The sequence below is a fragment of the Melopsittacus undulatus genome, chromosome 8 (genome assembly GCF_012275295.1).
Source record: "Melopsittacus undulatus isolate bMelUnd1 chromosome 8, bMelUnd1.mat.Z, whole genome shotgun sequence".
Lineage (NCBI taxonomy): Eukaryota > Metazoa > Chordata > Aves > Psittaciformes > Psittaculidae > Melopsittacus > Melopsittacus undulatus.
In genome coordinates, this window is record NC_047534.1 from 48,123,046 (window position 1) to 48,147,835 (window position 24,790).

General features: G+C 37.7%; 1 protein-coding gene across 1 annotated transcript in view; it reads left to right on the forward strand.

The window, feature by feature from the left end:
* Positions 1–203: 203 nt before the first annotated feature.
* LRMDA (leucine rich melanocyte differentiation associated) overlaps positions 204–24,790 on the forward strand; it is a 663,971-nt gene continuing 639,384 nt past the window's right edge. The window contains exons 1-2 of the mRNA XM_013129955.3: positions 204–307; positions 4,092–4,192. Coding sequence (XP_012985409.1) covers positions 278–307; positions 4,092–4,192 — 131 coding nt within the window. The 5' untranslated portion in view covers positions 204–277. The remainder of the gene's footprint in view (positions 308–4,091; positions 4,193–24,790) is intronic.

The window sequence follows — 24,790 nt, forward strand, 5'->3', positions numbered from 1 at the left end:
GGACCCTCGCCCTGTTCCCTCTGTCAAGTGGAGCGCATGGGTCCGGCCGCAGCCGGCAGGGCCTCAGGCCGGGCAGGGCGGAGGGGCAGAGACGGCGGCCGGACCCCTGCGGGGCTGCCCGGGGTCCGGTGGGGGCGCGCTCAGCGCCGCGCTCCCGCCACCCCGCCCGCGGCCCGGCCGCGCTTCCGCCCGCGTCAGCTGACTGCTGTGAGGAAGCGGCGGCGGCCCCGGCCCAGCCCCGAGCCCGAGGAAGCCCCGGCGCGTCCCCCCCGCAGCCATGGCAGGGCTGGTGGTGAGCGGAGCACAAGTAAGTGTCTGCGTCCCGCGGAGCGCAGGGCCCGGGCCGCGGCGGCCCCACCTGCCCGGGGCAGCGGCCACGGTACCGGCTGACCCAACTTCTCGCCGGGTTCCCACCTCTCGGCCGGTGCCGGGGTGGGGGGCAGCGGGTTCGTACGGGGCAGGGAAGTTTTAGTTTGCCGTGCACGCTGCTGAGGGATCGCCTCTCGCGAGCACGTTATCCCGAGCCCGCCGGAGGGAACGGCATGAACAGACATCCCTGCCCCCGACGGCGCTGTGGGGCGGGGCGGAGGGGCGAGAGGGCGGAGCGGCCTCCGGGGGTGTGCTCAGAGCAGCGGCGGTGTGTGTATGTTCGTGGCCGTGCTCTGTCGTAACGGGGACACAGTGGAGCACCCGGGTACTTGACGGTGTAGTTATTCTGCCGCTGGTACTCCTGTGGCCAGCTCGGTGCAACAGGCGTGCTCCTGAGGCTTTGCTGGGGCAGCTCACTGCCGTGCGGCATCTCAGCTGCCGGCGCACTCCGACGTAGGGGTCGCGGGGCCGAGGAGCCTGTCGTGCTCCGGTTGATCTTGGGCTCTGCGGCTCGAGTAGGCTGCAGGAACCGACTGAAGTACTGAAATGTGTTGTTTCTGCTGGAAGTAAACACTTGTCCATTTCGTTTTGACTAAAGAGAGAAGTTGAGAAGCAAAACAAATCCTGCTGGCCTTTACCCAGATCCTTATTTGGCTACTGAAAAAGTTTCTGGCTAAAATTTGATGTAATTACTGCTGAAGCTGCGGCTACAACAAGCAAAATATTCCTTCCTCCTTCGCCCTCCTCCCCCTCCCCCCAGATAAATTAATCTTGTTTTCTATTTAAAAAAGGTTTGCTATTAAAGCAGGGTGCTGCCTATCTAACTACTTATTTATCTGGTCACTATTTCTGTGTGGAATTCAGGTAAATGTGTGCGTGATGTGGAGGGGATTGGCTAATCTTGCAGTTGCTGCAGGAAACTGTGGCACTGCGTAGCATGCTGCCTTCTTCCCTCCAGGGTGCCTTGGCCTCTTAATTTGGCCTTGTGACTCAAATACAATCTTCTAACAGCATATAGTAAAATGTAATGCTCAACTGACCTGAAATATTCTCCAGATGTGATTCCCTTCAGTGGAAGGGATTATGCAATATTGAGAGTTCATACATGGCCTTTTTGGTGATGTTCTTTAATAAAGATGTTACTTTATGAGTTACTAAAATTACAATAGCATTATAAAATGATTGCAGAGATTACATGGTCATATCCTCTGAAATTAAAGCAGAAGAGAGGTGCAACTGCTATTGACTGGTTAACTTTATGTTTTAAATACTTTGTAGAAACTTACTTTTATCCTGAATTACATACAGCGGTTGAAGAGTCTGCAAGAATGTCTGAGATGTCCATAGCCTGATGGTGGGCTTTGTGGGAAACTCTCTGAACATTTTGGTGGGATATTGAGCAGGGCACCAGTAATGAGAATGATTGACTGTGACCAACCTGTCACAGATTTGAGTTGGAGAATTAGGTAATGGAAGCACCTACATCCGTTTTTTAATCCCATGCAATGTTCTGTGACTGGTATAGAAAAATCTAAGAAATCACTGTTACTGATGTGCCTGGCACCCAAAGAGCCAAGGAGTCTTGGGAAAAGCATGCTTGCTCTCATTTCTCAATGTTTACATCTCTGGATATGTACTTGAAAGCTCATACTCATTCTGAGGGTGTTTGAGACGGATGCAAAAGGAAGAATACTGAATTATGTACGTTTTATTGTGTTCTGGGTAAGTTATTTTGAACTGAAAGAATGAAAATGAAGAAATGTTATTCTTCTATACCATTGAAGTCTTGTTTTATATCAGATTGATCAAGGATTAAATAGAAGAGTGCGGAAATGACTCTTAAAAACTTGTCCAAAAAGGCTAATTGTGTATTGCATTGCTGTCAGTCGCTGCCAGTAAAGAGAGTTATTGTGTATCTGAAGCAATTTCATGTATGTGGATTGTAGAGATCTGAAGTTAAAGGCACTTGGTGTATTTTGTGGAAAAATAAATCTCTTTGTTTTAAATTTAAAAAGGTGCTTGTACTGTTAGTGTGCTGCAGTGGACTTTGTGGAAGTAAAATTCCTTTTACAAGGCCTCAGCATTAAAAGGTCATGTCAATTATATTTTGTCTGCAAATATGCCTGTGAATCATGTGTTTGTACCAGTTGTGCAAATATATTTGTATATTGTAGCAGTTCAAAGGCTTTTGAACATTTTCTTTGTTTTGCCTCTGTGTGCTCTGAAACACATTTATATGAGCTTTTTTTCTTCAACCTCTCTTCTTGTGGAGATAGAACATTTATGGCCAGGTAAGTTTCTGAAGCAGTGAGAATGCAAGTCAGAGTCTCTTGCTCCTTCTCCATCACTCCTGCCTGTGTGAAAAGTTAGGTAGTGATCTGTTCTCTTGTTGAGTTTCTAGGTGCTCAAGATGGTCTTGCACTCGTGGTGTTAATAGGCATTACATTATAGTAATTTGTATTTCAATGTGTTACATTGAACTAAAAGCTTAATCCAAAGTATTATTCTTCTGTTTATGTGGTGTCTTTCCAAGGATTTGCAAGCATTAAAGAAATCTATAATTCAGTGGAGAATGAAGCGATTCTTGTATGCATACCTGCATGTGTGTCCTGAAGTGCATCGTAGGTGTCTTGGATGAAAATTGGAGGAACCCTCCCCCTACATTTATTTCAATAAATTCTGCAAAACAGTTTGTTATGTCCAAACCCTTAGGATGTCAACTGCCCAGACTACTTGCTTTTTCCCATTTGTCCTTATTTGTGAAACTCATGTGTATGTTTTGTAGCAGAATTTATTGCAAGAATTTATTAACAAGGGGAAGAAGTTGTTAAACTGAGCTTCAAGCTACCTGTTTTCTGCTCGTAAAAATTATTTCACTGTTGTCAGCTTTATCTGTTGAAGTTATTGAACAAAATGAATTAAATGGGATGCAATATAGTATTATCAGATTGCAATAATTTTTAGAGTGTAAGAGTGGGATGACTTGCAAAAAGTACATATTGTCAGTCTGTTGTGCAGAGGAGTCTCTATTTTAACAGAAATTGAAATACTGTAAAAAATATGTTTAACTGATTTTTTTTAATATATTTTTCAACTGACATCTTTTAGACCAATGGGATGTGGTCTTGGGATTGACTGTATATTAAATATTTATATAATAACAATATCTTGCAGATAGTGGTCTAACACAGTGTTGAAATCTACTTAACTAGCAAGGTGCCATGTAAGGGCAACTAAGATTTCTTTAGCACAAAATCTGAAATGTCAGTGTTTGTGCTGAGATTTTGAACACTAGGAGGATGAGCTGATATCATAGAATCATAGAACAGTTAGGGTTGGAAAGGACCTTAAGATCATCTAGTTCCAACCCCCCTGCCATGGGCAGGGACACCTCACACTAAACCATATCACCCAAGGCTTCATCCAATATAGATGTATCAAATTCGGCTTTGTGGGCATTCTTGGAAGAAATCAAACCAAAGACTTCTATGACAACACAGCAGAGAGAATAGAACAAGAACAATAGTACAAGAAGTTGTAACAAAGATGATTGTAGCAAAGGGAAATTGTGATAGGTCCTATAGCAGTAAAACTGATGTGGCTTAAAGTTGTAATGAATATTTACAATACTGTGTGTTGTCATTGTCTCAATGAGACAGAATCTGGACAAGGAACTAAATAATCCCTTTATGAAATGTTTTCTTTTTACTTCCAATTCTCAGGTGTCCTATATTAGTCAAGACTGTGAAGAAATTCCAGAATTCCTAGGAAGAAAATATGGACATATGGCAAAAAGGCTAGATCTTAGCTTCAACTTGTTAAGGTATGTGGCAATATATAGATTTCAAGTGCAATGTGGGACACCAAATGCAGAATATCTATCTATCTATTTATTTATTTATTTTAAAATTCAAAGTAGAAGCATACATGTATGTTTCATACATTTAGTAGTTGAGAAGTGGGCAACCCTGTTTTATAGTCAATGTTTGTTTCCTTTTCTTGTGCATTTGGAACACAAATAACCAGGTGAGTCTGGAATTTTCTCATGTTAACATAAATGTCCAGCGAGGAGTCTGTGGTTTATTGTCTGCTCAAAATGGAAAATAAACATCATTACCCAAAGAAGTGAAGAATGGGATCAAAAGTGATTTGTTCTTAACCAAAATACAAGTAAGTGTGCGCTTCACTCCCTTCGTTTTATTTGTACATCTCTGTTTATTACCATAAATAACCAGAGATTTGTATTACTCTTTCCCCAGATGGTGTGTTTTTGTTGTCATGATATGATTTTATTTTTGTGTAGTTAAGTGCTAAAGCTAAATGCAGTTAGAATTTTTTGTCATTATTTTAATATATGGATTAAGATTGCTGTAGTATTCCTGTTAGTTATTACAGTATCCTTTTGCATTTAATCCTTATGAAGAGAGAGGGTTCTAGTTTTTGGAGTAACTGCAGTCAACTTTTAATGTAGGACAGCTTGTTGTTTAAAAGGCATTCTAAGGCCAAAAAACAGATCTGGGGAAAGGAGAGAGTTTTGTTGTTGTTGTATTTTTGTTTTTTAGCTTAGGAAAGCTAATACTAAATGTAATGAGAGCAGTAATGTTTTTTTTTATTTGGGTTATGATAGATATACTAAACATATAGAAACTGAGAATGAAGCATTTATTATACAGTAGCTGTTCAGACTGGTCTACACTTATATGAGCACTGCTTATTATATAGACAGATCTAGAATAAATGTCATAGCCTTAAGTGAATATGAGTATAGAAGTGGTGTCTTGGGCAGCTGTTGAAGCAAGTGTAAACTGTAAGATCATTGTCATTTTCTTTAAGCAAATATTATTGCTTAAGAAATCTGACAGTTCTCTAATAGTGTTGAGGTTTATGATTTTCATCAGTGAATGTTTAATTTTTAAAGTTTAGTATGTTGTCTTCAATGGGGGAACTTAATGTCTGCACTTAAATGCCTACACTTTAATGTCTTTAAGAAGGGGTTTGGTTTTCTAGAAAAACCTGGTATGTGTTAGTAAAGGCATAAGTTGAGTGAAGAAGACCAGGGGTCATCAAAATATAGAGAAAGATAAAGAGAATATTATGCTTTGCTGGCACAGTAGTTATTTGCAGTAAACATGTTAGTTTTCATTATAATATGATTCATTATTTAATGAGATAGTGAGTTCTTTTATAAGAAAAAAAAATACTTCAGTGGTCACTAATTTTTTAGCCTGTATTTAAGCCAGAGGAATGCTGAAATAGTCAACAGTTACCACCTCTCAGCTTTAGGCAGCAAATAGGTGCTTACCAACCTTTTTTTAAAGTTGTTTTGCATGTAACAGGGTTTCTGTGTTCTGTTCTTTGTAAGTATGGCTACTGTTGAGTTTATTTTGGGAAGGAATTATCCTTCCGTACAGGCAATAAATTCTGTTATGTAAAAGTGCCAATAGAATTTCTGACCACATAACAATTACATTAAGAAATTAAGAAATTGAGCATAGAAGGAAGTTGTTTTTTTTGGTTTTGTATGTTATTTGATATTGCTGTCATGGGTACAGTTGCTTGGAGAAAACGTGAGATCTTTGTTGTAGTAACGTGTTCAGCTTTGGGGTCATTTGGCAGCAAACTGACAGTGGTGTCCTTTCTGAACCAGAAGTCATGTGCGGTTGTAGGCTTGCAGCCTTTACTGTGCTGATACACACATGTTTATCCACATAAGAGACCCTTATCAGAAAGACATATTTGTACTGCACGATACAGATGTCAGAAATCTTTCTTATGATACAACGTAATACTTGGTTGAACAATTGCTTCAGTGAATCATACTGATTTTGATACCATTGTAATATAGGCAACTTTGTTGCAAAAGTCAGAATAGAGCCACATAAGTTATTTTGCCATTTAAGGCTTTCCACTGTAATGATGGGTGTTTAGAGGCTTGTCCAGGTATGCTCGAAAAAGTGTGGAAAGACAGGCTGATGCTGTTAGTAAAGTAGGAAAGAATTAGTCAAACATGCTATATTTTGTGATTTACAGGCAAGTAACTTTTGCCAAGCTTGTCCCTTAATAAGACATTTAAAGAGATGCCGTTGTGTTTTTCTGGGAAATTCAGTTTGTTATTTTGTATAAATGAAGGAGTTTCTTCCCCTGTGGGTTGTGAAGAAGATGGAGCCAAAATCTTGTCAGCTGTGAAATCTCCACCCTGGGTGATATTTGAAGCACAATTGGACAAAACCCCAAACAACCTAATCTAATTTTGAAGTCACCCTGCTCTGAGCAGGGGATTGGTTAGATGACCTTTAGATGCCCCTTCCAATGTAGAATATACTATGATTCTGCAGCTTTATTGGTGTGGCCATCATAAAATGGACTGAGTTGTAGCAGCTTTTTCGATTTGATACTGGTAGTGGTTTTCAGCTGTTTTAGAAATGAGTTATTTACACTGAGTCTTTTCAGTAAGGCATGTTTCAGGAGCCGACATCTTTTGTTTTGGGAATCTGCTCCTGAGTCTCTCATGGCAACTGTATTTGATAGCCTTTCCTAATAACAGAGTGCTGTAAAGGCCACTATTTTGTTTCATAATATGTGGAAAGCATTCCCCGGTTCCCATGTAGTGGAAGAATAGAGTATGGGAAAGAAAGTCACTGATGGGGCAGTGTTAGGGTTATGGGAGACTTTACTGAAAGAACAAAGGTAAATAATCATCACTGGTGAAGGAAAGAAAGGAGTAAGTAAATAGGAAGGGTGTAATGTAGGTAGGGAGTAGAGATTTGTATGAAGAACCAAAGATAATTTTTTTTTAGATGCATCTTGCTGCCTTGTGGAGAGAAAACCCCACCTGTTTAAAGGTTATTTTATTTGTCCTAGTAACTTTCTTTGTGCCAAATTCCTTCTTTCACATTAAAGGCTAAATGCACTCCAGTGCTTGAATAACAGATGTCAGTGGTTTTGTACAAATAGGTGCCATGCTTTTATAAATATCTGCAGTTTGATTCACAGAGAAGTCCATCTTCTGATTTTGCCCTCAGTAGTTTTAAACATGTGAGTTGTTTTTGTTTTTCTCACAGAGATTTCTTCTGGATCTAAGCTGAGGTGAAAGGGAGAGTGACTCTTTAATCTTGGCCAATGAAGAAGGATTAATCCAATAATCGCGCTCATGGAGATACAAATACCTCTTCCCTCTCTCTAGGGTGCAGATTATTTCTGCTAGAGGCATGAATAATTTGCACAGTGTGTGCTTGTGCATATTTTCCACTGTCCCCTTAAGAGGGAGTATACATGAAAACATCCCGTTGAACTTTAATCCTAGTCTGGAATGTTTCTTCATGATTTTTGTGAGTCTGAGGCTTTGTGGTATCCTCTCTGTAGACTAGAGACTGTTTGTATTTCCCTTCTGCCTACTGTTTTCTTGCCTGGGGGAATATGCAAGTGGCAGCTTGAAACTGGTCTTCAGTTTTACAGGGCATGTTCTTCTTTGTGACTTAAGTATGTGAAAGAGAGGCCTTTTTATTTTATTTTCTTGCCGCCTTTCCAGTGCATGCAGCAATAAGAACAGGAAGGTGAACAACAAAAGGGAGATGGAAATAAAAGCCAGAATTCAAAACAAAGCATGACATATTTTTTAAAAGCCTTTAGATTGATCTTTATAGCATTTTAAAATGTTGAAGAAAACGCACTATTGTTAAAACTTTTTGATGGTTTTATTTATAAGGTAGAAAAATATTTTCACCATAATTGGGTAACTCTTAATCGTAGCAATTGCATATTTATCAGTGTGAGGGGCTGTTATTAATGTAGCTGTCATGCACAAACACATTTCTGCATTAAATCCATTTAGTATGTGCATTATTCGGTCTAGAATGTCACCAGGACATCAAAGCCCCCTTAGGCATAAGAGCACAGTGCCCTGCTGTGGCTGCAGAAAGGGCTTGATCAATAAATGTAACATGTTAATGCAGAGCAAATAGAATAAAAGATTTCTTTGACAAGACATGAAAAATCACCTTGTGGCAGCTGGCATGGTGATGCCATTTCAGCGGAGACACTAGCAAAGTTGATCTGACAAGTAAAGAGGAGAGATGATGGTTATAAGGTGCTTTTGTTTCAAACTTCTTTCTTGACCTGTCAGGTTTTGAAGGAGCCTGAATGGCCCTTTTTTGTCATGTGAAAATTGTAGTCTTAGGCAGTTATGAAGCAGTTATCTCTTCTCAAATTGTGAATGCTGCTGTTTAATTGATTCACTTAGCATTTGAAACTGTCACGCATTAATAATTGCTAAATCCTGTAGATACTGCTCCAGTGTGTCATGCTTAAATGTGTAGTTATCAGAAAATTAATATCCTTAATGAACCGATGCTTTCAAACTAGCATTGCATGAAATCTCTTTTGCCCTTTCATTTGCTGAAGGTATATCAGCCAGTTTTCAGAGAAACCCCTCCCGACAGTTATGTGGTTTTATTTATTTATTTTTTTGATGCCCGACAAATGCCAGCTTTGCTTTGGGTACATAGTATGCTCAATGACAATAAATATAGTAATTATGCTGGAGTTAGTAATTAACATAATTATAGTCAATTACGACAAATACAGTGCAGAGCTAAATAAATGAGGGTGAGAAATTAGCAAGCTAATTGATTTACCTTACTTGCTGCTTTTTCTTACAGCTAGCAGTTGGAGATTTTCTGCAGGAGAAAGAGTGTGGTTTACAAATAGCTGATTGTGTTTTGAAATGATTCTGTCTTATGGCTCTCACTCCTGTTTCTTTTACACTGAGGTGAAGAGGATTGAAATATGGGGTGGTGTTTAGAAGGAGAAAGGAGCTGATGATCTGTCCTCACTGAATGCTTTGGAGGAAAATATATGTACCTGCTTTAATTTTAGATACTTCTTACAGTATTGAAGGGATAAAGGAAAAAAAAGAGTCATGATTCTTTACAAACAGAACACCTTGCTACAGAAATTTTGATCATATATTTTAATCCTTTTAGATGTGGCCTGAATTACCTAAGAGACATCTATCTGCTTATTGACATTAGGGAGATCTGCAAAGCTAAAGAAAGAATTCAAATTGTTCAAGTAATCCAAGTGTGTTGAAACAATATGCCCTTGTTCAGCCATCAGTTTCAATAATTTAGAACCACTGGACCAGCAGAGATGCATAGTATCATAACATTTGTGCACATTATAATTGCCTGTTTTGTTTCAAGATGATTTATAGTGTGTTGTCTGAAATAAGTGTATTGGAGCTATGCAGTTAATCTGTTTCACTCTCCTTGTTTTTTGTTTCCTTTCAAGCATGACCACAGTTTACTGTGTGAAAAGGGAATTAATATGTTTAAGTATTGAAGATTTTGTATTGCTTTTTTTTTTTTAAGAAAGATACTTAGTAGTAGCTGAGATTTCTTTCTTACTCTAAGAAAACAGTGGTTTACAAATGTTTGTATTTTGTACTTGAAATAGATCACTCCAGGTAAATGGAGACTTCAGCAAAGAGATACTGTTTTCTGTCAGTAAGTAATCTGAAATGTATACATTCTTGAATTTTTTTTCTCCTACTATTGCAGTAACGTAGCAAGTTCAAGTGAGTAGGTTTGTAGTTTGAGGTGGGTATTTAAAGTTTTCCTGTAAGCAGTGTCCTACAGTAAGTGCAAGATGCTGTTTAAGTGATGTTGAAATGCAAAGTATGTCTGAAAATAAATGTACACTAACACTGCTAAGAGTGGTCATTCTTTAGAAGCAATTCAGTTGGAAATCAGTTTGCCAAATGAAATATTTATATACAAGGAATCATTTAAATTTAAAATTCACAGATGTGGTGGTCTGTTAGATGAAGTTTTATGTTTATTAATCACTGTGGACTATCTTATGCATTAATTGTCATTCTAGTACAATAACTATGGAATAGTCTTACCCTACTGGATGGACTGAAGACAAGTGTGATGGTGGGTTCACTTTCTACATGGTAGTACCTAGGGAGTAAGTAAAGCTTTGTAAGTGTATGTCTACTGTAAAAATGGAAGGAAGAGTTTCACTGGTAACAAAAAGGATTTGAGACTTCAAATATTAATTCTACTTTTGAGAGTTGATAGACAATCAAAACTAAATCTACTCTTTGCTCTCTTCTTCCTCTTCTCTTCGCTCCTTCCATGCTTCCTCTCCTTTTTGAAAAGTGTCATTTCAACCGGAACCAGGTATGATCTGGGTAATGTATAAAGAAAACCTTTTATCCCTTTGAAAACTTTGAATAATATTGAAAAATATTACTGAGATATACCTTGTCTTGCATATAGTAGCTATACAAGTGTTCCATTATTTTGTCACCTTTAAATGTGATTACAGAATATTTGCCTTTACAAAGTACTATACTGTGTCTGGTTTTTGTGACTTGTGTATTTTCCTGGTATGTCTTATTTGCGGTCACTGGTTTATTGTTGATACAAAGGGACAAGTGAATGACTGATTTTAAGAATGTCAGATTAATGGCTTATAAAATGTATTTAAATATATCACTGATTTGAGCATGCTGTGCCAAGGATGAAAGCTGGGTTTGTTTTTTTTTGTGTAAATTATTTTTCCAAGCTCAGTAATACGTAAGGAAAAACTTAGAGTAGAAATTGTATTTCAGTCTCATACTGGTGGTTGTTGTCTTCTTTAGTTCCATCAGCCTCTCTTTTTGTCCATTGATCCTTGCTTGACTTTTTATGGCCACATAGTCACTAACGGACTGTGAAAACACTGTAGTATATATACCTCTGACCTCCAGTGCTAGCCATTATCCATTGATTTACTGTATCTGACAGATCAGAACATAAGATTGTTTTCTGTTCTGCTTTTCTCAAGAAGGCTTAATACTGTGGAAGGAGTTTTCTTTAGAATGTATAACATTGCAGAATTGGGCAAAAGCTTGTACCTGAACAAAATGGGGTGGGGGCTGTGGTCAGTGTGTGTTCATATTGTGTAGTTGAGAAGGCTTGGGGGGTTACTAGAGCTGTTAAATCTGGTAAAAATGTTAAACATATTGAACAATTTAACATGAAGCACAGTAAGGTTGTGAGCTTGAACTGTTACATCCTTAAATATAACTAATGAATATTGCTGTGATGGATGATGAGAGTTGTTTTGTGACATCCATCTAAGGGGCTATTACAGTCATGAGTAAAGGTGAAATCTTTACTCCTGGACAAAGGTGAGTAACAAACTCCTTGGACTTGAATAGAGATCGAATGTCATATTAAGCATCCATTGAAGGCTGTTGATAAAGACTTTTTGACTGAGGCGGAGCATTTCCCAGTGAACTGGTGTTTGCATTACATTATTTTATTTGTTTGAATGAGTGGGTAATGAGCTGCTTTCTCTTGATCTGGTTTCTTCTGTGAGATGGAAATTGCTTTTTGGAGTAACATTGGAGGCTAAATGGAATGATATTGGAGGCTAAATCCTCACAATCTGCACTTGCTCTCTGGGTACCTGGAGGGCTGAATTCACTGGTGCAGTCAAGCCAGCTCCTCTTGTGAAAACTGTATTCGTAAACAAAAGTTATTTTTGTTTTGAATTCTGTTCTGCATAACAGAAATCTCTGTCATATTGAGAGAAAATCAGTTAATAAATGAAAGACTACCACAATCAATAGGAAGTATTGGCATTTGGAGGAGAAATAGTTCGATGTGCTTGTTTTAGTTTTCAAAGAATATCGATAGATTACAAACACTCTTGGTGACTTTTCCTGCATAGTCCGTGGTTATCTGGGTTTTAAGACTGAGAGTCACTTCTTTGAAAGATTACTAGGGGCTAAAGAGAAGGGTGTGATGAAGTAAGTGTAGTAATCAGATGGACTATTCCTATTTCTGACTTCCTTAATCTCTCTTACTCTAAAACAGTATTTCTTCATCACTGCTGTTGTGAAACAAGAACGAAGGACTGCAGGAATAGCTGTTGTCTGAGGACAAGGAGCTTGACTGGAGGGAAGAACCTGCATTAACCCTGGATCTATTGTCTATTTCTTTTCCTCTCTGTTTTGCTGAAAGGTGTCTTCTTTCCCTAATGCAGTACACAAGATTCCCAGCATCTGGTTGCAGATGTAAAATACTTAACTAGTTTTGCTTACCAATCACTGAGTAAGAAGAATGTCTGTCCTGCAGTATTCAGCAAACCTGCTGAGTGGTTATGGTACAAATAACTAGCTGGCATTTTGCAGGTAAAATCCTTACAAAGCTTCTGTTCATGCATTGCTTGTTTTTTACATGTTGTTTTGTGTGGTTTGTGCCATTTTTGAGATCCTTCATTTTATGTAAACCATCTTTACATAAATTATCTTTGAGGTGATTTCTCAATTTAAAAAGACAATCCCCAAAGCTTTAGCTCATGCAAGTGTGAAGAATGAGTAGCATAGAAGTGCAAAAGGGCCATGCATTTTTCTTAAGCTCAGGAGTCAGCATGTCAAACCAGACATGCTATACAATAATTATATTGTCTTTAAGGTCATAGTTAATGCAGTGTTATAGCTCGATTGTGAGCTTTACCCATGAGCTGATGCTGGCAATCATGTGAAGCTTCAAGATTTTTATTTCTGTTTTTGTCTTGTTTTTTCCCTGGTCTTTCTTTTTTACCATGCTTGCCTGAGTTGGAAGATCAGTTCCTTTCTTTATATTTTTTTTCTCAATTTTTAACTTGATTTGTCCACCAGGTCCATAAGTAGCAGTGAATGTGCTTTGTATAATACAACCATAAGAGTTCATTTTTAGAGCCGACTTATTGCTCATGTTGTAGGAACCCTTGCCATGGGAAAGACTGTAGAAATCACTTTTAGAAGAACATAATTAAGAGATGTGAAATATCTAATATTAGAGAATAGTTTGTAATCCATCCAAAACTCAGGGGAGTGGATAAGGTCTTACAAATTGGACCAGATTTGAATAGCTCCTCTTCAGGTACTTAAGTCTATTGTTTTTCCTGTGCAGTTGGTATATGAGCTGTATTGGTAGATTGTACTTGAATGTGTGCACACCTCCAGTTAATTTTTTCGTAGAAAGCATAGTGTGCATGGGATGCTGTTGTTGAAGTAGTTTACTGGCATTTAATGTGTTGTCAGTCCAGTGGTGACTGACGGACACTGCAGGTTATGAGCTGTTTGGCATAGATACCAACTCCCTGTGTTTGGGCTTGATAAAGTCAGGCTCTTGCTCTGTTAGTATTGTTGCAGCAAAGACTGGAGTGACAGTGCAAGACTTACTACTTGTCAACTACAAACAATTTTTTGTTTTTGTAAAACTAACGAAGGAACATAAAAGGCTGTGGGTTTTTTTTGGGAGGGATTTTTTTTGTTTGTTTTTAGCATGAAGCTTATGGGCTCCATTTTCTCAGCTAGTTCATTTTTATATAATGCATTGGACTAATGCACCATTTTGAGTACATTCAGTCCTTAATTTTTGAATTTGCATTAAGTAGCATTTTTCAGTGCTTGCTTTGATAGATATTGAAATATGAGGAATATATATAGTTAAAATATAGTTAATGATGTTGAAAATGTGGCTCATGTTTTATGAGCTAACTCTGCATTTCCCATTTGGCAGTTGGGCCAACTGCTGCTGTTTGTTCCTTGTGAATATGCCCAATGGAAAGACATCATAGTGCTCAATGTTTTTAAATTACATTGAGAAACATGAGCTGTCTTTCCCTTAGAATGTTAATCTGGGATCAGACATGCCAACAGGGAACTAATTTTATGAATTTAACAGAAAAGCTACCTATTACCTACGTTCATTTTTTTTAAAGTCATTGTTTCCAACAATTAATTTGAAGATCAAAGCATATGTATTATTTGTAAGAGGCACTTGTGGTAACTTAATGACCGCTTTAGTAATTGGTTTAGATAGTTATTCATCATGAGTATATTTTTTTTAATCTCTTCTTCTTTTCATGATTTCAAGACAAGTTTTTGGGAGCATCCAGTTACATACACAACACAACAGAGCAGCTTTTCATGACCAGGATATGACTAGTGAACTTTTATTTTTTGGACAGTGGTTTAAGGTTTCTGTTCATCTATTTTTGGTCTCATTCATTTTTACAAAATGCTAAAAATGATTCTATCTGTTGAGTGTAAAATCTCTTAAAGCACAAGAAAATGCTGCACAGTTGTCCTTGAACCATTTTAAATGTTCAAGACTTACTTTACTTTAATTCTGCAAGGCCACATAAGCACTGGATGAGGATGCTGCATTTTAGACTCCTAGGACTTTGAAGACCTTTTAGCAGGAGAGGAAAGATGAAAATCTGACCTAGTTATGTAAGTGATAAAGTGTACTACTTATTTTAAAGCACTTACAGGCTGAGGGAAAGGTGTTGTAGACGTGCCAGGGAATAACAGTATATTGAATATTCAGAAAACTCTGCTTCTAACACAGTTACATTAAGATAATTTGACAGTCCAGTGTGTGGATATTAAAATTACAGCCACTCAAGGATCTGAATGCTTTCTTTTTCTAACTATTATCTTGCATTTAATATACGCTCTGTCTTGGACAGTGGAGTACTTTGGAATAGCGCAGAAACAGTCATGTGTGAAGGTGATTATGTTGGACTAGCTTTGGGAAAAAATTGTCAAATACTGGTTTTTCTCAGAAATGGAAACTAGCCAACTAAGTGAGAGGCTGTGTATGTGTCCAGTTTCCTTTCTTCCCTCACTCTGTACCCTCCTTTCTTCCTTCCCACTGCTTCCAGCTCCTTAAATCCACAGTAGGCTGCTGAAGGTGCTGATGAGAGATTTGGGTGCAGGTGCAAGATGAGGTTCTTGCTTTCTTGCAAATGCTCTCTCTTTTGTTCACTGTATTGCTTGTAATCAGGAGCCAGGCATTATCTAGCTCAGCTGTTCCTATACTGTATTGGTTCCAGTTCTACCAGGTGCACAATTAGTAAATTGTCTTCCAAACTAAGTGGGAAATGTCAGAGGGTAGTTCAATTTCTTTCACTGTTAATTCTTTGGCTTCCTTTAAATAAGTCATATCAACAAATGGTTTGTTACTACCACTAATAATAGGGCTTTTGAAATGTGGACATATCTCTAATGAGAATCTGTCTCACCCCATTTAATGTGGGCCACTACTTTGCCACCAAATTACAGACTTCTGTCACTGCAACCACAGGTGGTTTGAAACAAGAGCTTCACCTGCATTTAAATTACTGAGCAACAGAAAAGAAGTTTCTGAAGTTAAGGAGACTAATGCATTACTGTAGATTTTATTTTGACCATCATTTGTCTCACTTTCTATTTATTGGTAAATGGAGGAAGAGAGGACATACGTCTGTATTGAGCTGAAAGTGAATGGGCAAGTGTTTCTTTGTGCATTTTAGTACAGCAGATGAAAATCATGGTTACTTTAGCCCTAGTATTTGATACCAAGCTAAAAAGATGAAGTTAGCTTTAAGGTACTGGCACTTCTTTTTTTTTTTTTATTTTTATTTCTTTGTGGAGACAGAAATGCATTGGAAGTGGGCAGAAGTGGATAAAAAACCTAGCACTAGAAACCCTTCAAGGTAGCTGGTAAAGTTGTTGCATATCCCACATTCCCTTGGTCACTGTGCTTGTAGTAAGTGTGGGTAAAGCCCTTTCCAAATCCGTTTGTGAAGCCAAGCCATCAGTCAATTGATCAATTACTGTCATATAACCTGGAATGAATAAATAATTCCTATTTTGTAAAGAGGCACAATAGCATTGGAACTGGTCAGTAAGCTTTGTTTTATACACAGAAGCATCAGATGTTTTGGGTTCTGTACCTTTTATCTAGTGCAATATGAGGTCATAACTAAATCAGATTTTCTGAATGATTCCTTGTCTGCAGATTGCCATACAGCTCTCATTCTTAGGAAACAAAAAAAAGAAGAGAAAAAGGCTTCTGCATGTCAGTGAGTGTAGTGAAACCCCTCAACCCTTTTGCCACTTGCAGAAAATAGTAGGTATTTCCTTTCACCAGATTTTGTATGCTGAATGCAACTGAGATCTTTGAGTAGATGTTGAATAGAAATAACCTTATTCATACTATAGACCACATTCACATCTGTGCATATATGTAGAAAGCTCTATGCTACTCCTTTCCATCCTGTACAGGTCTATTTTTCTGCAGTATTTTAAAATCTGTTCCTTGTCCTCCACTTTTTTTATTTATTTTAAGGCCTTCCTGTCTTTTTAAGTGATCATTGAACAGAGAAAGTAAATAGCTATTCTGTCACCGGTGAATCCAGCTAAACCAAGCACAACTAGTGTATGAAAAACAAACAAACAAACAAACAAACAAAACCCCTGCTTTTTCCTCATTGATGTTTAGCTAGCAGAGTGTATGAGAGAGCTTTGACCCCAGAGAGCTATGCATAATAGACTCCATACTTGTGTGTAAATAGCGCTAAGGCTCCATGTGTAAACTTGACAGTACTTCTCAGTGCTTAACATTGTAACATCAGGCTTTTATGTTACTTAAATATACTAAAATGTACCCTGTTTAAAACTGCAGGTGCTGCTACACTTCTACTAGAGCACAGTAACATTTGCCGTAGAAAAACCCTGAGGCTGGTGAAAGAGTTAAGCAAAGCAGCCAGAAACCATTTTCAGCTTTTACTTTGCAGATACAACCTTTTAAGCATACCTACATTTACCTGCAATGGCAATCGTTTTGCATTTTAATGACAAATCAAGTATGCTAACTTGCATTTGAAACGAAAGTGCCTTAAATGTCTCTGGCTGTCAGAATGAGATGTTAGGAGCTTGATGAAAAGAGAACAAAGAAGACAAAGTATGAAGCCTAGATACAGAGCAAAATGAAATAAAACCTTGTATGGCCTGTCAGGGGTGTCAGTTGATATTCCTATCTAAAGCACATTATAGTATTACTTTGCAGCTCATAGCTTACTCATCTGTCTTTTTTAATTCATCACATTCTAGCCCACATCTTTTAAGTCCCATGTGTCAACAATGGAAGAAATCTGTTAATTGACAAATGAGTGTCACAAATGTGAATTGGTGCCTTTACATCAGAGGCAGGTAGTCTCTGTTGTTTTTTGTCGACTCTATTATTGGTATAAGCCAGTGTAAGACATCTGTCTTTGCCAGAATGAGAGATGACAGCCAAAGAAGGGCTGTCATTGTTTTAGTGCATGTTCATTCTGCTGAGATACTGTATAAAGATAAAATGTCAGTTAAAAGAATATGAAAAACTATCGGGAGGAAGTCCTTAAATTACTTGGGAAGGGGATCCGGGAATTGGTGCCAGAATCGAAATCTGAACGTTCCAGTTTGCATCTATCACATCAATTTAAAAATAATACTTTCTGAGTAACTGGGTCAGTTTATAAGGCATTTAGGAAAACGTTATGTTGTGTTGGCATAATTAGCTCATAAGATGGAAGGGAAAGCATACCTCCACAGGATATGAGTTTATTACAAGTTCATTTTTCAGACATGTATAGAATTGTCGCAATAAAAATATGCTGTGTAGCATCTCTGGCGTTGATTTGCATCTGTTTTGAAATATTGAAATTGCTCCTTTCCAATTTCTTTTTCTGTTATAGTTCTATTTTAGATTGATGAATAACATAATGAAATAAAAAGCATAGCCAGCTGTGAGTTGATGAGACAATTAATAGGAAGAAAATTATTAACATAGTTCTGGGGTGTCTAGAGGGTGTACAGTATGCAAAAGTTACTCCCAAATCACTAAATCCCTTTATTGCAATAAATGACTTTTTAATATCAGATAGTGAAAAACAGAGGAGGGAAATATTTTAATGGAGAAGGGGGATAAAATGAAAAATGTCATGAAAGGCTGCCATTTTGCTTTTATTTTAGATCAAAAGTCATAAGAAAGATAGATCAGCACATTAATCTTCAGTAACTTTAACAACCATATGCTATAGGTGCTTCAGGACCCTCCCTGTGTGCCCACCTCCTTCCACAATGACCTGTGACTTGATTCTAAGTGACCTTGTCTGGACTTCAGGGCTTTTGAGGACTGTTGACCAAATCTAGTGAAGGACTAGCTCTTGATCTATGAGACTGGCTGCATTGAAGTTTCAAGATGGATGTTTCTGAATAACGATTTACTAGAAGTCTTAATTTTAAAATTACTCTGTTTTGCATTTTAATTAGAGCTGTTGATATAGTAGATTTTAGATGTTCTCCATTTTGATAGTGCTTACTACAGGTAGAATTGTTATTCATAAATGTAGGATTTTTTCTCTCTTTATTTTTTTTTAAATTTGATTCTAGCAATTAGTTGAGCAGCACAAAAAATGTCAAGCTGATGTTTCCCCTCCCCTCCCCACCACCTAATGTGGGGCTCTCAAAGTTTGTCTTTGGTAACTGTTTATACCCAAGCTGCCTTCTTGCTGGTTTACGTGTTTAATGTTGACTTCAGTTTTAATTTTAATTCTTGAGACGAGCAGCAAAGTGAAATACTTCTAATAGGTGCTAGTAATTTTATGTGTCTTTTGTGCCTTAGGGTTATAAAAAACGAAGAATGAGTAGCATATAGCTTCCTTTTAATTCAAATCTTTGGATAGAAGTAGATCTTCCTTTTTGAAAAAGCATACTAAGAGAGAAGGTGGTTTGCTTTCTTAAAGCCTCCTTTAAAAAACAAACAAACAACAAAACAAAAACCAAACAAGTCTTTTCAAAGTTCTTTGGGATTCATTTTGCTAGACATAATTTTAGAAGATTATAGTCCATGTAATTTAGGAAGCCTTTGCTGCTTGTATACGAAAGTTTATGTGCCTAAATTGAACAACTGTAGTTTTAATAGTGGAAGCCTTGTTCTTCCATTCCCAGCCTTCACTCATTCTAACTAGATATTTAAATTTCCAACCAAAAGCCGATCTGCGGGTGGTGTTATGTGAAGTGCCCGACATACCTTTACAGGCACAGTTTTTAATAGTGTGTTCTCAATTTCAGTTTCCTTTGAGAAGCGGAAAGACAAGAGGCCTTGTTGATAAACTGTAGATGCCAAAAATAATTTTCAGCCCTTCATACCAACTTTTATAAACTGCTTCTGCGTGTTGTGCAGTGATGGTTGACACCTATCCACCTGCCAAATCTGTCGTGATCCTACAACACAGTAGGCAGTTTATTCTCGTGTGCTAGTTAGCTGAACTTCCTATCTGATAGCGGATGTATCAGCAAGGTGTTGATCCGGCTGAGACTAAAAAAACCAGTAAAAATCTAAATGCATTGTAGACATGGAACAACTTTTTTTTGCTTTCAGGGGGATCAGGATTTTCTCATATTTGTTCCCTTGTGGTTGAATGGTATAGAATTAGAAAAATAAAAACAGTAACAACAAAAAAGATGTGGACTGAGACTGTATGTTCTGCTTTTGGTGGATGTTCTTTCTTTCCTAGCTAAAATTAGGTGTGATCAGTGTGGGTAAGTGGGAAAGACAGATCTCGTCTCTCTAAAACAAGTGAGTAAACTTCATTGTGAAAATTCACAGGCAGGAAATACAATTTGAGCTAGTTAAGATGCCATCCTGGGCCGTTCCCAGTGCTTACTGCAAGATGCTGGGTAGAGCCTACAGAAAACATTCAGATTGGAGAATTCAGCTGTGAGAGCATGTGTTTGTATGCAGTATTGTCACTGTTTAACTCTAGAAAGGGAAGATACTGGCATTTAAATACAGAAACTTTGCACATGTGTGTGCACGTATCCCCTTGGTGATTTCCCCCCTCCCAACTGCCAGCTGTCATACAGAACCTGAAACAGACAAAAATTTATTGGGTAATATTTAGAAACATGTCAGTGGTAACGACTGGATCTCTGATTTCAATTATCACCTACTAAATTTAGGCTAATGTAATGCATTTGTAGACCTGTTGAATGCACTTGACATCATGTTTAAAATATTTGAAACTACATCTTTTTTAATATCATACATTGACCACTTTCTTTTTTCCTGCACACATCTGGTGCATGGCAGCAGGCATCCCATGTGACCTATAAAAACTTCATTTGTGCTAGTTTGAGAGTTTCTTTTTTTTTCCTTTCAGATAATATTTCAGCTGAGGAGAAGAAAATAGTCTGAGGCTACAATACAAAAATTGGCTTAATGAAACGCTAAGATCTGTAATTCACCATTTCCCCCCCTTTGAAATCACTGTCTAAAACAGCATTTTAAGCTTTATTCCTATTGTTTAGCTTTATGTTTTAATTGAAAATCCTTGGGATTTAGGTGCCTTGGTAACTTGGTGCTCTTAAAACTATTTTAATAGCAATAACAACAATTTTAATAACCTATGGTCACTATTTTTCTGTAGAATGATTAGGTGAAGTTTCTATTGTTAAATTAGCAGAGATTAATGTTTAAATTCAAATTACTTTGAGTTCTGCCTTACTCTGTGAAGATTTTATGTGCTGACAAGATTTTATTTATTTAGGATTATTGAGAGAGATCTTTTTTAAAAATGTTAAATTTTTCAAGTATTGGAATACTTTGTTGTAGTAGTGCAAAATAGTTTTCTGTCTTGCAATTTTGTTTTCTTTCCCTACCCATCCTTCTCATACATGCTAATTAAATTTATATGCTGATGTTTTGCAGCTCTGAGCTTGCTTTTTAACTATTGGAATGCTAACTGCTGAAGAGATTTGCTTGGTAGCACTGAGTACTGATCATAGCTTTTAGTTTGTTTTTCACAGCTTTTGTGAAAGTATTATGAGCTTTTAGGGTTGTGTCTACATCTGCATTCAGGTAATGTAAGAAACAAAATAGTCTCCAAATATGTATAGGCTACTTTGGTTAATTTCATTGTCCACACCTTGATAGCTGCATAGACAGATTTAGGGAATTCTTGAAGAATAAATACTCTCTTCCTTTAAAGCATGATCCCAGCTTGCTTGAACCCATTTTGCCTTGTTGTGTTTTCTTATGTATTGGAATATATTTTTCAGTAGTATTCTCAGTAGTGGTTAGCAGGTTCTTTTTCTTCTTGCCTAATGCTTCCAGACATTCTTTAGCTGACATAGACCTCACTTGGAGTATTGCGTACAGTTCTGGTGTCCTCAACATAAAAAGGACATGGAACTGTTGGAACAAGTTCAGAGGAGGCCACGAGGATGATCAGGGGACTGGAGCACCTCCCATATGAAGACAGGCTGAGAAAGTTGGGGCTGTTCAGCCTGGAGAAGAGAAGGCTGCATGGAGACCTCATAGCAGCCTTCCAGTATCTGAAGGGGGGTTATAGGGATGCTGGGGAGATACTCTTCATTAGGGACTGCAGTGACAGGACAAGGGGTAACGGGTTAAAACTTAAACAGGGGAAGTTTAGATTGGATATAAGGAAGAAATTCTTTACTGTTAGGGTGGTGAGGCACTGGAATGGGTTGCACAGGAGGATGAAGCGTTGGGTGATATGGTTTAGTGTGAGATGTCCCTGCCCATGGCAGGGAGTTGGAACTAGAGGATCTTAAGGTCCTTTTCAACCCTATCTGTTCTATGATTCTAATCTCAAAATTAGTTTAAATTGAAATAGTTATAAAACAATTCTGAGCATGTTACCTGTTTCTGAAATACAAGTCAGAATAGCAGATGTTTTTCAAAAGGGTACTGGAAACATGCCTTCCGGGAGAGGAAAATGTCTTGAAGATTACATTTCAGTAAAGTTGCACTCAGGTCTTCTGGTGAAATGGGTAAGGATCCACAGTCTTACCGATGATTTGTTAATTTCAGCATTGCTAAACACATTTTGGATTCAGGAGTAATTTCCTCTGATGCTTATTTTCTAAGATTTGGTTTGGTTTTGATGTGGAAATTTTCTGATTCCTCAGAAATTCTTCAAGCCAGGCATGAATGCCGATGGCATCCAGTAATTGCAAGGGATCTACATAGTGGCTTCATGATGTAATTGAAGCTGCCATAGTAAAGGAGCAGTGTTTTCTGTTCTGTTTTAAGATGATCCAATACAAGCCTAAAACTTGTCATTGATCACAAGTCACAGAAAATGCATACATAACTTTATTTAATCCAGGCGGTATATAGGCTGTATTTATCTTCGTTTCATAGAGATACGTTTTTTCTCAATGGAGGATTCTGTCAACATGAGTCCTACAAGGTTTTTATTTTAACTTGGATGTTTGAAAAATGAACCTAAGGCCTAGTAAGTCTTCAAAATAAAAAAATTCAATCATAAACTAAGAACAGACTATGTTCTAAATAGCTTGCAGATCTTGCTTTGTTCTGTTGCATATTTCTGTAGTAGTTTGCAACCTGATGAGTGGATGCTGTTCTGTGCCACCAGTTTTAACAGGCTTTGTTGACCCTACCAGAATAGTGAGACTTTGAAAGAGTGCAGGGTGGGTATTTCACTTGTGCGTTTTGGCATGTTCTAATGATAGTATATTCGTTTACAAACATAGAGGACTCCTCTGCTGCTCCTTTTTGCTAACCTTTCTGATTGCTCTGTACTCAGTTCTTCTTAAATCACTCCTGTGCTGCCTAACTGCCTCCTTGGATGACCCAGTTTTGGACAGTTTTTCTGGCTTCCACTTTATTCCCACAAATTCTCCTAATCTACGTGACTGCAAAAATGTTTCCTGTTTTCAGGTATCTTCACTCACTTGATAGTGTGGTGTGCGTAGGTTTATACCCACCTTACTGTACTTTTGTCTTTTGTTTAAATCAGTAGAACAGTTACTTCTCTTAATACATCAACATGCAACTTCACAAATATGTGTTACTGTGCTTATTGCAAGTCTGTTGTACATGGTGTACCTGTTGTCCACTTGCTATGTCAGAAGAGTGTATACTTCTTGAAGACCCGAGAGAGGAAAAAGATAGTGTGTGCTGTTCTTTCCTTGTTAAAGCCGATGTACAACTAATATAGAAAAGTCCATGCTGCAGTCATGAACTTTAAGCTAGGAAGCACAGGAATTTTTGTATTGCATTATCAGAGAAATAAAGTATAGTTTATATATTTGTAGAGGAGGAAGGTAAATACTGTGGTATATACTATAATCTTTAAGTTCCAACAGTAGTAAAAGTCTTGAATTGTATTAAACTTAAGCCTTATTTTAAAGGCTTTGTTGTATTTTGTTGTTACTTCTCATGAATACTTCATCAAGCATCATAGTTTTGTAAAGTAATTTCTGTGTAGCAATCAGTCATTGTGGAGAACTGTAATCAGAATAAAAAACAATTTATACTTTGAGGGCAAATAGTTATTAGTTGACTAAGAAGAAGCCAGAAAGCATTACACAATCTCATGAAAGCCAAAAAGAAGGGACAAAAGTAGACAAGGTTGAATGCTTGTTTATCTTTGTTGTTAATATATGGTTTTCTTTCAGTTCATGACTTCTGAACTGCACTGACTTCATTGCTGTCCTTCTATTGAATGGTCTGAATGTCCTTCTGGGATAAAATAGGTTAATCCTTGTTTTAAATGTAAACAAATGTACATTTACTCCACTGGAGAGGAAATGATACAACTAGATACGTTTGTGCTTGGAAAGAGTAAAAAGGAGTTTTATATGGGTATTGCCTTTGTATGTTGATAATACTATGTGATGCTTTCTGTTGCATGACTCCTACAGGAAGGTGGTGGTGGGTTATGTGAAGACAAATGTTTTGGGAACAAAATGGCACTTTTTTGCCAAAGCTGGAAGAGGCTTTTGGCTCTTCTGTTTTATTCCCCTCACCCCAAAGAATTTCAAGAAAACTACTGACACTGATGAAAGAGGAAAATATGATTTATTATGACAATGTATTACCCAAGCAAATTTGTTTTGAGGAGGATTATTTTTTATGATGTGTTGAAATAAAATGTGAATCATTCTTGAAGGAGTATTGGTTCAGATTCTTTTCCCTTCTATCACCACTGGTCTATTCCCACTTTTCTACTTTGGCTGTCTTGGGGGTCTTACTGTTGATGCTAGTTACAGAAGGTTGTTAAACAAGTTATCTTCAATCCTTAAACATAACTGCTTCTTGTGGGATGATGTTATGGAAGAGTGATCTCTGCCATGTGGCTGGAGGTCATGCCCAGCAGCTACTGAATAGCATTGGTACTGATTTACTGGCTCCAGCAACATTTCATTTCAAACTTTATTTGGAGGTAGTAAATTTCCTTTCCTGAAGAACTGTAGCAGCCTCATCTGCTAATGGAAGTTGGTTGTTTTCAAGCAGTATTTCATTTATGACCTAGTTAAACTGGCCCTTGTCTATCAAAAGCTATGACTAAGACCGATCACAGTATTTGTTCAGGTGATGTCATCAGTGGCAGTGAAGAAAGCACATGAGTAAAATACAGATAATATTCCAACTTTGAATAGGTTAAAAAGAAAGCTAACTGGTATGGCTAGGTATATTACTCTAGTTTTACAGATCATGCTAGGCAGTATGGCTAAATAGGACTTGAGGTTATGTGAATGGTGGGAAGGAGGTGGTGACTCAGTATAAGT